The sequence below is a fragment of the Thermobia domestica genome, chromosome 9, assembly GCF_964235325.1.
Source record: "Thermobia domestica chromosome 9, izTheDome1.hap1.1, whole genome shotgun sequence".
NCBI lineage: Eukaryota > Metazoa > Arthropoda > Insecta > Zygentoma > Lepismatidae > Thermobia > Thermobia domestica.
This window is the reverse complement of record NC_137462.1, coordinates 33,476,207-33,490,732: the sequence shown is the minus strand read 5'-3', so window position 1 is coordinate 33,490,732 and position 14,526 is coordinate 33,476,207. Positions and strand designations below refer to the sequence as shown.

Sequence of the window (14,526 nt, the reverse complement as noted above, 5' to 3'; positions counted from 1 at the left end):
GTATATGCGAATCATTAAATCGTTTAGAGATTATAGTGTATGATTTCGTGTAACCGAATGGATGAATTAAGATCGAACTTCAGAGTAGAAAAGAGCGTCGAACTTAATCAACACGAAGAAGAAACAATTCTGATAATACTGAAAGTGGAAATAAGGAAGATGTGTCAACCAGAATATTAACTGCTGCTAGAAGGGAAAGTAACCTCAAGAATGAAAGTATTGATATTTGTGGATTGGCACCAACGGACCCAAATGACCCACCCACTGGTGTTGGCGAAAAGAAAGATAACAATAAATATGGAAGAGAGAGAGAAAGAGAGAGAGAGAAAGAGAGAGAGAGAGAAAGAGAGAGAGAGAGAAAATTCGAAAAAGGCTGAAAAGAAAGTGGTGCATTAAGAAAGTATAGCAAAAATTACAGAATTAAAAATCGAAGCTGTTCGGAATGTGGAGAATAAGGACAAGAATGAGAAGATTAAGTAGGATGTAATACCAAACCAGACAGAGAAGCTTAGAATAATTGATGAAGGTAAATGTAGTTCCCAGGAAGGCAGAATTCGTTAAAAGAAAATGAGATTGACATGAATTATGAAGATTAGCCCATTATGGATGGTGTAATGGTGAGCAACGAAAGATTTGAAGTTAAAGAAGATGATAACCGATAGAAAAGAAAAGAGTAAAAGATTGAAAAGGCCGAACAGTCAAGAGGAAGAAGAGAACTAAGAATGAATAAAATATATTGTCTAAAATCAGTGAAAATATAGAAATTAATGATAACAGAAACAGCAGACAGCCAGATTGGGAAAACTTGTCTAAAAGAAAAAGAAACCGAAACAAAACCATACATTAATAGTGAACAAAACGTTCATCCCGAGTAGAAATTAAATATCGACTGATGTACAAAATCAGATGGATGGAGGTGTTCTGAAGGAGGAAATGGAATATAAAACCAGAAAGAACGAATTTGGCAAGTCCAGGAAAGGAGAAAAGGAAAGGAAAATGCGGCGAATCAATTGAGAACCGAAAGGGCATAAACATGATTATGAATAGATTTCCAGAAGAGGGAGATAAAGAATCGAACAGAGAAAAGAGGAGAATAAAGTGAATGAAGCCAAAAGAACTAGAGAAGAAAATCTACAAGAACAAAAGAAAGTAAAGGATATGATTGGATACATTGGAAGGGAAATCTCAGATAATGAAATAATGGGATGAACATGGTTCAAGATGTGATGATTTTATTGGAGAGGCTACACTGGATACACAAATATATGAGAGGGAAGAGTAATAATGTTACAAACTTACTCAGTAATGCTAATCTTATTGATACTCTCTGTAATTTAGGAATTTAATTTACTCTGTAAATAACCAATAGGGAAATTAAAGATTTAATTAACATGTTTTAAGTTTTGAAAATATTTCTTTATTATTTTGATGGCAGAGATAGATATAACGACCCAAAATTATCCTTACAGTTCGTTTCAGTTTTTCATATATTTTCTCGTTTGCTCATAATATTAATTTATTAGTTCTCTATTTTTGTATCTTATTGATTATCTTGGAAAATCATTACATTAAAGTATTATCATATCTATGTATTGTACAACTTATGAAAATAATTAGTCTTCTTGCAATGTCATGGCATAAGTAAGGGCATTAGAAGAAAAAGAAAAAAGATATCTGAAAAGTTATATACGAAGAGCATGTTGTTTAGAAATGTTAGTATGTAAAAGCGATTTATTTTGCGTCTTCTAATTCAAGTATTTAACATGTGAAATTTAAAATTTACAGCCGAACGTATTTATTGGTTAAATTTTGTTTATTTCATGAATTTCAATTTGGCTTTTAGGTTATTTATGATTGATTGCAAAATGATGTTTTATATTAGCAGTCTCATCTCTACAGTAATTCCTTTCTTTACTGAGAAACTAAACGGGAAGTAAATTTAATCGAGTAAAATATTTTCATGATAAATTCACAAATATTGTATCCATGGTGATATTTTCAACTTTGCAAAACAGACCAAAAATCGCATATTCTGATCAGAATATATTTTTTATTAAACATACGGTATACCTCAGATTTAATTATGCTGAAAAAAGTCAATGTGTTTGCAATACCATATCTTTTTAAGTCGTATTTTTTCATCTAATTTTTGTAATGAAAAATAGTTTAATACTGCTCGTAAACGGTTAAAAAATGTCATTAATTTCTTTTGTATAATTCAATTTTAAAATGGTTTTAGTATAAAAAACATTATCTTTATTTTACAATTTGATTCCCAATCAAAATAGATCATTTAAGCTCAATTTAAGCTTTCCGAAATTTTACCTTTAATAAAGAACTACGGTTCAGATATCGAAATAATTACTTTTTTGATAAAATACTATTATAATTTCAGAAAGGATGGAGGGCTTATGTTCAATGTATGACATATTTAATAATATGATTTCGATATCATAAACGCAAGGAGACATTCTAGAAAAAAGTTTAAATAGCAGTCTTTTGTTTAGCATTCAAGTTTTATTGTAAGTTGAATAATAATCCATTAAAAGTAGACATGCACTGCTCTGTTTCGAAAGTTGAAAAAACACTATTTCCACACACCACACACACACACACACAATCATACATACACTTATATATATATATATATATATATATATATATATATATATATATATATATATATATCTGATGTGTTTACATAAGGTATCTTGTATTTATAAAATTCACTTTCCTTTATTTTAGAAAGAATTGACAAGTGATTTCAGGTACCATTTATATATTTAACACATAAGTAACTTTAGGACTAAGAAAAACAATTGCCAATATAAAGCAAAACCACTAGAAATAAATATTTATATAATATAAATATATTGTTAATGAAACAATACAAAGTAATTATATAAACATGGACATTTGTGGTAAAAACGAAAATAATTTTGATAAAAGTAAAAGAATACTGTGAAATAGATACTTCGTGATACAATTTATTGTTAACAGCTCTCACTGGAAGGAAGTTCCGAAAAGTAAGAAATCTATACCATGCCGGAAATCGTTCGACAAATTTCCCAAGAATATATTTTTAAGTATACAAAGGCTTCATAAGGGTAATGATCAAGGTTATTATCTTCACCGTTAGCATTTATACATGCATACATTTTCCTTTTACCGCAAAACAAGATTTCTGAAAGTACTTAATGTGTCAATTATTGCCTTCAGTTGGATAAAAAGAAATTTTATTTTATTTTTTTTTTTACACTTTTGGAGTTTTTTATTCCCCCTTTTTTTCCTTAATCTGGCGCAATCACTCTTTCCTCCATTTTTACTCTTTAAACTGATCTCAAAACTTTATTCCAATTTTCTCAGTTATCATGGATTCTGTTTCTTCTCGAGAATTTTTACAAATTCAAGCAATTTGTACATCCAAACAATATGTGACGGCTGCTAGTAAAAAAAATTGAATCAACAATGCATAGAAAGGAATAGTAGTTATGTACTTCCTTTTAAAAAGAACAACTAAGTAAAATTGTTATAGGAAAAACTTGAAGTTAGTCTTTAGAAGAACCTGAATCTTGTCAACTTTGTAAACAAAGTTTGACTTTCTGGTCTTTGTGGATGTGGAAAGATGTTTTATCCTCTGTAAGAATCGTTTTATCTCCAAATATAAACACACGTACATTTAACAACCTAGTACAGATACTAATATTCTTACGTACATATTGTAGGGATGCACTTAGTACATATGCATTATTTTTCAGTTACGTAGATCACTTGTTAAAATAGTTGAGGAAAATAGATTCTCTTTTGACTCTTTTCGCCTCATTTTAGAATATTTTCGCTTCCTTTTTCGTATGAAAACTACCCCTAAAGATCCAAGCCCCATAGTTTGAATAAACAACAAGTTTAGTCAGATAATGTTTACTTCAATAATTTCACTTTTCTTTTTGACATCCTGCATTTTTTATCTCTTCCTTCACGGGAAGAGGAATACCTTTAATGGCTATAAAGAAGACTGCTTCATCTTTAGTTACGTATATCCATTTTTTAAATTTCGTTGATGGAACTTCACTACTTGGAAAGCTAGTAATTGGATAAGGCACCTGATTGATTGAACTAAAAATAACACATTCGGTGAATATACCGCATATTATATATTTGTTTCTACATTTGAATTGGGGTTGTTTAAGTTGCTCTGTTGGTTGATTCGAGGATTTTTGCTACAATAGCACAATGAGATGTTATTTTCGTTGTTGTAAGTATTAGATTCATTAATTGAGCAATTGCGGTAATAATGCCTAAATATTGGTGGTTGTCTGTCTCGGCGTCAGAAATTTCAGTTATGAATTGTATTTTACTCTCATCAAGTGTAATTTCAAAGTTTGAAGAGGCTTTTCTTTTCGTTTAGTCTTGGTACAGTTGATATTTCTCTCTCTTTTTTTTTATTAATCGTCTTCGGTAATTGTTTTGTATTATGTGCAAGTGCTTTAGAAATTATTTTCGTGTTATCTGTTCGTAAAGCCGTGATTTGTCTTGATATTATTTGTATTTCATAAAAAAGGCGATGTTGATCCTTTAATGATTTACTTTTCATCTCTCATTGTAGTATCATTACTTATTCTTTGTACAATTATTTTTTGTAGGTACAAATCTTATTTTTTTTAGTTTTGTTGTTTCCGTTGTCGTCGTTGTTGTTGGCTTTTTGCTCTTATTAAGTGATGCTGCTAAGAAGCCAGTTAACTTAGCCATTTTTGGGGGTCTCTCGTCGTAATTCTTTGTATCTACCCGATTTTCCTTAGGATATTCAACTTCATCACTATTTGATGATTCAGTATCGTCAAAGACATCCTGGTTATTGTGGAAAATTAATCTTCTAGAATTAGGCTTCATCCTTCTTGATCCATATCTAAGTCTACGGATAGTTTTCTTATTAGATCCGTTTGGAGCAACTCGTTGACTACAATTATACATTCGGTTTATTTTCTCAATATCTAGCACACTTAACTTCTCTCTTTGTCCAATCTTTGCTGTAGTTGGATTCTGCAACAAGGGAAATAAAATATAACAAATATTACAAGTTATGAAATATTTTACTCTTCAAATATAAACACAGAGTTAATTATTTTCATGATACAGTATTTAAAAATCTTAATTGTATTTCGTATTTTTCGTACTACATATCGTAAAAGATAAACTATTTATTCCTTTGTGTTAATCATATTTGTGATTGTTATTTTGTTGATTGATTTTCACATACTTAATACATTTTATTTTCTTACCGTCATTTTATCCAAGATATTAAAAATTGGTTCAAACTACAAACCAGAATTAAACAAGATTTTTTTTTGTAATTGCATTTCAAATGTCACGTTTTTTTGCAGTACTTTTTATAAGTATTACTATTATTATTTAGTACCGTATTTAATATGTAAAAATTAAATTTTGGTTACTTAGTCTTTTCTAAAGTAAGATTATGTAACATGAAGAACTAAATTAATTAGTTTCAATTTTTATTTTTAGTTTGTACAGATGTCATTTGTTAGAAAGTTATCCTTCTTTATTACTTTATCTGAATTGAATTAAAAGTACTATATTCAACGCCATATTCAGAAATTAATCATCTTCGTTTCAGTGTTACGTGGAACAGTCAGAAAGTTAGTTGCACTCCTTCGTAAATATTTTCGGTCAAAGGCAATTTTTGATGAAACTATGTGGCAATACTGCAGACATGTAGCTGTATCGTGTGACGTAGCGGCTTTCACGAGGCAGGTGGAGTTAATCCGTCGTAAACATTTCTCGACAGCTGCAAGTGGCGTCTAAATTGGACATACGTGCAGTGATTCGTTTTCTCTGGGCGAAAAGATGTAAGTGCACTGAAATTTATCGGCAGTTGCAAAAAGTGTATGGTGAACATGTAATGCCACCGTCAAAGTATCGCGAAGTGGTGCAACACGGTTGAGAACGAGGGAAGACCATCACCCACCTTATAACCCAGACCCTTCGCCATGTGTTTCAATGTGTTTGATTCCATGAAAGACGAACTTTTAAAACGACGATACCACTCGGATGACGAGGTGAAAGCTGCAGTCAAAAAATGGGTATCGGGCATTGGACGGCATTTCTTTGCAGAATGTATAAAAAAAACGTACTACGTCTCGACAAATGCTTAAATAATGGAGGTAATTACATTGGAAAGTAGATTGTGAATGGAACTTTACGATACAAATAAAGTTATTGTAAAATTTATATCCTGTTTTATTTTCTTAAGCAGCGCAACTAACGTTTTGATTGTTCCTTGTAATTTCTATTATTCTTTTGCATTATTATAGTTTTCTTTCTTTTTACTACGGTTTTTGTATATTTATCTTACAGAAGAAAAGACACATTCACTGTTACATCTTAATATGTATATATATAAGCGCAACTTATGATTATTTTGGAATATTGCTGAAACAAACAGTAAAGTACTAAGTACGTATAATTGTTAATATTTACGTGCCACATTAACTAACAAGTATTAAGATCGATTACCTGTTTCTTCTAAATAAATTTTATGTTTATCATTTATTTATGAAAAATACTTTACGTGTAATCCTCACTGAATGAATTATAAACTTTTACTGGTCCAAAGTAAGAAAAGCTTGAAAGAATTTTTCATAAGATTTGTTAGTATAATAAATAATTTATTCATATTTATCATTGGCGGTTTCCCTTAATGTTTGCATGTTTGTACAAACCTCCTTCCAATATTTTCATTTTTTATTTGTGCTAAATCACTTTTCATTCTATTGTCAACATCATCTTTTCTTAAACAAGTGCGTTTGAAACGGGGCTGGCTAGTTGCTTTTTGCTTGAGAGTTCACCAAACCTCCACCTTTAACAGCTTGTGGGCCATTGCGGGGGTTGCGCAGTAAGAGGGGGTTATCACGCCATGACCTGCCTCATAAGGATCCATATGCTTGCACATCTTTTGCAAACAAGTCTACCAAACAAAAACAGCCTTTCCAAAAATAACGCTTTGGAACTGGAATTTCACCACCGTCCCTCCCCCTGTAGTATTGGTTGACACACGGTTCTCGCCTGAAGGGGAATGGTCTGTTCCTTTGTGGCAATGATGTGCGTATCGTAACCAAGTCGCTACAGAGAGAGAGAGAGAAAAAAAAAAGCCTTGCGTCTTGCCTAAATGCGAGATTGCCAAGTGGTCATAAGTATTGGTTCTGTCAACCAAGTAAGGTCAAGGTAGCTATGAAGACAGTAAAGGCGACCCCGTGAAGAGTGAAGACAAATTGAGGGTGTCGATATTTAATACACTCGTATCTGAATAAGCAAAAATTTGGCAGCATAGATACAATGTTTTCCTTTTCATGTGTGCATGGGTGAATGAGAAAATTCGAGAACAGTTTTTAGAGAAAGGACGTTAATTGGGGAAGGGATGAGATTTTAAAGCGGATAGCGGACTTTGTAGTGTTGTATGTTTGTGCGTGTGTGTGTGTGTGCCGGTCTTTGTTGTTCATTGGAATATTGTTGCTATAATTGCTTAATTACGTGTCTGTCCCTGATATACGTGAACTACCAATACAGTAGCAATTAATTCTGTAACGTGTCTGTTGAATTATCCGTTTTCGAAAAGAACTTCAGAAGCAAACCTACTTGTGAAAGACATCAGAAGACAATTCCGACTCTCAATATAACGCAAGTAATTAGAAATCAGAAACGAACATTTACAAGGAAGTTTAATCTCAACTTGTACGAACAGCGTAAGTGGATATGTGATTGTGAAATTAAAAAAAACTTTGTTTGTTTTCCCTGTTTGTTGTTCGGGGCGGAGGGAGATGCATGGTGGAAAAAAGGTGCGGATATCCAGCATCTGCACGACAAAAAAAAAATCGTCAGGTCATATAAGATACGTTCTGATCTCACTGTGTTGGGAAACTTGAATATTGCTGCTCAACTAAATGCTGGTTATAGGCGGTCCATTGAGAATCACAATCAAAAAGTGGAAATGAAATGAAATGAAATTTTTAAGTTTTACGTCCAACGGTTATGCCGGTTAGGCTAAAGGAGACGGTGATGATGAGATATAAGTGAAATGGTGGAGTGAAGAAAGTGAGAGGAAACGGGAGAACCCACGAGCACGGTGTTTGTCCACCACAAAGTCCACACGGTGCGAGCTTGGACCCCAAGCACCGGAGGTGAACGCTCTACCACTGAGCCACCGCGCCCCCAATCAAAAAGTGACGCAAAACAGGTACGTGCTCAATATAATCATCAATTGCATTTGGTTTCGTGGCACCTTCGAATTGGCTTTAAGAGGACATTATGTAAAACAGACTCTTCTTCAAATCGAGGCGTTTTTCGTAGATTAATTAATTTCAGTGCAGACCTTGACAGCGCTCTCAAGAGTCATTTAGAAAGCGCAATAATTTTCAAGAGTACGTCAAAAATCATACAAAATTAGCTTCTATATTGCATGCTTGAAGCATGCCATGAAGAAATCGCTTTTATTATTTATACTAACTATCAGTGGCATATTTAGGGGGGCTTCCGGGCTTAAGCCCCCCGAAATCTTAATTACTATAGTAAAGTATATGAAATATCTTGCAGAATTTTCACATTTTCAGGCAAAGCACTCCCCCCGAGAGTTAGCAAAGCCCACTGAAACAAAATCGTAAATACGCCACTGCTATTATTATTATTATTATTAAACTATTATTATTTATAATTATAATAATAATAATGAAAAAGGAGAGGTCATCTATTGTGCACCATTTAAAATTCAAAACACGAGCCGCCACTGATATTTATATAATTCCCTAGTACTAGCCTTTTTCTACAAACAGGAAGTAAATGAAACTTTATGTGTTTGTTTATTTAACACTACATTTAAGTTGGTGGTATTTATGTTATTTCAGTTATCGGTAGCATGAATCATGTTTACAATGCAGACTAGATATAAAAGTACTGTTATCTTCCTTAAGTATTATTAGCCAGGAATATTGTACATAAAATTTTATTGTAATTGGTCATATTAGAAAGAAATTAGGAAATTTTATGTTTTAGAAATATAAATAACTTATCTCATTCAAGTAGATGAATTATCATTATCCATTAATGTTACAATTTTATAATTAAATAAAGTTTTATTTTAAGTGACAATATCAATAATTGCAAATAACAAAATTATTGTTATAAATAGAAATACCAATCATTTCCAAGTGGCTTGTGTATTTGTTTCAGAACAGTGACACAGAGAAACAGAAAGAGCCAAGGAGAGATAGTACAGAGGTGACAGGCGAAAGTAAGTGTTGACAGTGTGCGATTTACCGTAGATCAGCGAGTAGTGTACATTAAAAAAGTCAGTGATCCGCCATTACTTTTATTGCTTGCTTATCATAGTTGCTTTTACAGATTGTCAAATATTTGTTTGTCTATTATAAAGATGTTCTCGGCAATTCTTATTTGTTTGTGTAGTTTATTGAGAAAGAGAGAGAGAGAGGTTCAACTATGGTGACATCTATTATCAAGTTGGAAATGACTAATACCTCCGTTTTCATCAAGACACATAGGCATGAAGCAGTAGTAACATTCATTCTAGTAGTATTGCTTTCTTATAGTATGAAAGAAGTGTATTCATTGTCCCTCATTTTAAGTACTGTACATATATTGTCCATGTAGCCAAATTGAGTAGAATTTTTTTTTGAAATATAAAGTGCTAGAATGTTTATTACAAAGTTTATTTTGCAAACCAAACTACGTGAGAACATACGTTTATATGTCATATTAATAATGAACATATGTTTCTGAAATGTAGTCTTACCTTGTCTGTGAATAATAGCAAATTACACGGATACAGTGAACATCTACAGCTCCAGGCGTCTTGCTGAATGTTGTTTAGTGTGTATATTCACTTAACGAATGATCCAGAGTTTCTGAATTTTGATGCTTCTGAAATTTGTGATATGTGTTGACTATCAGTTATATGGCGAAACTTTTTTCAAGTAAGAAAACCACTACAAAGGGGTAACTTCACATAATTTTTATCTTCGAAATCCTCGGCACTATAAACTGCTTCAAAATAGTTGATTAATTGATACTTAGTTTTACTTTTGATTGATTACTATTGTATTTCCATTCCAACCATTGGAGATAATTAGTGGAAGGTTTCAGAGTAATAGTCAGTGCACGTGAAAAGTAATTGCTGGTTATGGGTTTATTAATATAGCTCTTATTTAGTAAATACACTAAGATGTGTAAAAAGGTGTTGTTTAAGAAAACAGTTATTTCAATTAAAAATAATTCAGAATATAAATCTGTTTAGAAATACTATAAGTATGAAAGGCAACCCACTTAAATATTGAGACATATTTTCATTACTAAAAGAAGAGACCTTTGTAAAACATTTATCAATAATTAATATAGCCTTATTGTTTTTTACATTGGAACAAATTTCTTATCTTATTGATAACTCCTCTAAGACTCTACAAATTTAAAATATAAACGCAAAATAAACAATTTTATTTTAGCATTTGCGCTTTTAGTATTTTGTACCTTAGCCTTACATTATTATAGATAGAGATAATACTGCTAACAAAATTTGTTCTGTACATAATAAACGTAACGATGTATAGAAAAATGAATTTATCTAATGTGACGATTTTGAGGACTTATGCAGCAAATATATAAGGAGATTATTTCAAAACTGAACAACTTTATTCAAAACTGAGATATCTATATGTTTAAGAATGTTATTCAAATCTGTTTTGTTGTCTACTAACATACAATTTTGATCTAATGATTTGCATTCGTTTCTGCAATTTCCTATTGGTATAACTAACTTTATGCCCTATGAAACCCTTCTTCATTGACTTTTATATTTTGACTTCTACTTTGTATTACTATTTCTACGAGATCCATCTTAATATTGTCCTCAAATCTACGCCTAGGGCTTCCTAATGGTCTTTTTCCGATTGGTCTTCCAATTAAGACTTTGAAATTGTTCCTACTTTCTTTTCCTATTGTTTTTACTTTGTAAAAGATCGAAAGATTTTTTAACAAGAAAAAATATATCGCCTTCTCTTAAGGCACTATGTATATATTTTGTATACATGAGATAGATTTTAAATCTTAGTTCAACATTCCTTTGATTATATAGAGATCAGGTAGAAAGTAATTTGGTAATGCTAAGGACTAGAGAAAAGAATATTTGTAAATAGACTCATTGGTTCTTTACCATCTAAGTTCTACCTATTTTTCCCTGTTGTTGCAAGTAAGGCAGTATGGATGATCAATGTGACATCCTCCTACAGCAACGTGCAATGATCTACTAATTCGGAGATGACTCAGTAACATTGATTTACAATAAGCTGTTTCTATCTACGGGGACAACACCATGAAATGTAGTGTTAGTAACTTCAGAGCTTTCGGCGTAGTTATCGCAGCATCCAGGACCAGGCACTATTAAACAGATGAAAAAGCACGTCATTGAGGAACTCATCCAAAAAGACAGATGTAATGCCACGACTTGGAGCGGAAAGATATGTCAACAGGTTCTTCGTTAACACTAATGCAGCAGAAAAATGTGCTTGCGTCGTCTCATATCTTTTGACGCAATTATTTGGAAGAGAGATGACGCAAATCACGAAGAACGTGTATGATCATTCTGCAAGTATGTCTGGGACTTATCCAGAATATTTTTATGGAATTAAAAGTTTTTGCATCATCTTAATCCTGACAGCAAAAGACAAACGATGAAATGAAGTCTTTCAGAATGTGTGAAAACATGATGTCTTGATCAATCTCAAGCGTTTCACCAATGTGCTTTCATACCATGGGAACACAGATGTAGTGAAGTAAATGATCATATATTAAGTACCATTTCCTACCGACCTAAGCACAATAATACTACTTCTGTTTCGTTTCTCTGGTGCTTATGATTACTGAGCTACAGCAGATTGTTCGTTACTCTTTGACGGATGTTTGTTGTAACAATCTTAGATTTATTTTCTCTTTGTGAATGTATGAAGAACAAACCTAGCCAACACATTTATTTGATAGAGGACTTCCAACTAATGACTGATTCAGAATGTTCTAAAAAATCTTCTGTAACATTATAAACTTTAGTTAAACCAATACAGAATTGTTGTTAGAATTAACCTAGTTATATAGCCAACATAGCCTACAAAATCTTCCTTTATCTACGTATGGTAATACGATAATATATTCATTGCTTCAAATTCAACATCTAAAATACTTTAATTCTTTAACTTGACATTTAATGTGAGTTCTTGCAATACTTCAAATTGATTTCCGCAAACCACAGTTCTACTTCAATGTCATTAGAATGGAATTTTTTTTTGAAAATTTTATTACTAATTCAGAACTAACTGATATTTTTCCTTTTTATTTCATAATTTAATAAGTTACTTCAATGAAATATTAGTCGAAATTATACACCTATATATTGGTAATATTTTATTAAACTGAAAAAATCGTGAAAATTATTAGATTGCAATTACATATACATTCATTTACATTATTTTGCAATTCTCAACAGGTTGAAATGCAAACTAAATATCAAAAATTAAATATAATAAACATAATGATTTTTTCCTGTTTCTTTAAGAAAGTAGTATCGATTTCAAACTATTTAACTTCTTTAAGAAAATATTTCAAATCAATTTTAGGTACTAATCATTTTTCATACTTGATACATTTCAGCAAACAATTTTTGTTGCACGATTTTATGTATCAATTTGGAAATATTTTTGTTAATTGCATTTTATTAATTAAAGGGTGTAAAGTGGGTACTCTGAATAATATACATAACAAGAAAACATTTTAAAATACATTTCACAACGGATCACATAATTTCCTTTCTATAGGAGTACCGCAGTAAAATTTGGAATTTCGTAAGTTTAACGTAAATATGCAAACATTTTTCCAATCACTGAATTGGATTGTGGAAGCTTCTTTACTTGAATGGAAGATAATATAACATAAAAATCTGTAAGTCTAAAACTTCAACAACAATGATACACACATTTTTAATCCTTGTCAATCTGGTAAATATAAGTAACAGAGGAAATTTTGGGAATTCTTTGTTCCGATACTTTATGGTAATTGTTCATCTTTATACGGATTATTATATATCTGAAAGATGGTATGAAAGCTGACTGAAAAGTATTTCGTTTGCCGAGAGTCGTTTCTGAATAATTATTCTACTTTCTGAAAAATATAATTTGCCTCAAATGAAAAATTAACTTGACACATTATTTACAAGTAAAAAATAAAGTTAGTTTTATAAAAGGAAAAAATATTTAAAGTTGTTCCATTCTCAATAATTATTTTAGAAAATTTTTCTTCCTGCACCAAAATATTTTCCTTTGATTTTAGGTGTATTCTGCCCATTCTTTCGGGATTTTGACTTAATTTTAGTTTGTTTTTGGCCGAATATTGGACTGTTATCTTTACTCAATAAGTTCACTAACTGATTTCCTGTATTTAAAGTCGGGATAGCTGGAGCAGAATACGACTCCATGAAAGCTGGTAATGAAAACTTTAGCTCACTTTCAGGTTTAATCGGTTTTAAGAGTAAGTTTGGTGGTAACGTTGTGATGAAAGGGTTCATAATATCAGAAGCTTCAGACGTAACTTTTGTATTAGTTGTACCACTACGTTTACTGCTTACAGAAACACCAGAGTTTCGCATCCTTCTAAAATTCTCCTTGGAACACTTCCTTCGACGCAACTGAGAATCAAGTAAGACAATAATATTACCATAATTTTGCTTAAGCGCTTCTAATGTTTTACTCCCTTTGTCGGTTATCAATTTGTTGACTCGTAGAACAATTGACACGGGATCTTTGTCCTGCTTTTCTTCCACGAGTTTGACTGGTGGTTTACTCGAACATTTATACATTCGGTTAATTTTTATAATATCCAATTTGCTTAACTGCACTCTCTGACCAAGTTTCTGTGAAGTGGGATACTGTAACAAGTGAAATAAGTACAGAGAAACTTATTAATAGAAGAAAAATATTTTGAGAAGTACTTACACAGTGTAGTCTTAATCTCTCTGTTTCTATCTTCGCCAGTGTTGTGTTCCTTTGTATAGAAGATATGTGTAAAATTAAGTTGTCCAGCTTCTGGGTAGTGTGTGTAGGTATCAGCTTCTGTATGTTGGTGTATGTACGTGTAGAATTTTTGAGATCGAATTAAATAAATGACGCTAAAGAAATTTGGAAATATTAAATATATAACACATTTTAATCTTAGTAGTGCATTTGATCTAGTTTAGTGATTAATTTTAACATGTGGTCTACTCGTTCGCTTTCTCCGACTTTTTAAACAAATATTTTGTATAGAAAGCATAATTTTGAAGTTCCTCTGAATAATTTTTCAATATTTGTCAAATTCTATTTAGTAAACCACTGTCTTAGACTGATTTCCTAAACTATTCTGCCATGTTATGTTCTAAGGATTAAATCATTAGCGACTACATGCGTTATAAAATATGTGAATTTATGACTC

The 14,526-nt window shown here is 31.6% G+C and overlaps 1 protein-coding gene across 1 annotated transcript in view; it reads right to left on the bottom strand.

Annotated features, from left to right (window-relative positions):
• LOC145660786 (uncharacterized) overlaps window positions 1-14,526 on the bottom strand; it is a 126,129-nt gene that overhangs the window by 16,575 nt on the left and 95,028 nt on the right. The window contains exons 6-7 of the mRNA XM_081726194.1: window positions 13,685-13,984; window positions 4,783-5,037 (exon numbers count right to left, since the gene is read on the bottom strand). Of these exons, the coding sequence (XP_081582320.1) occupies window positions 4,783-5,037; window positions 13,685-13,984 (555 nt within the window). The remainder of the gene's footprint in view (window positions 1-4,782; window positions 5,038-13,684; window positions 13,985-14,526) is intronic.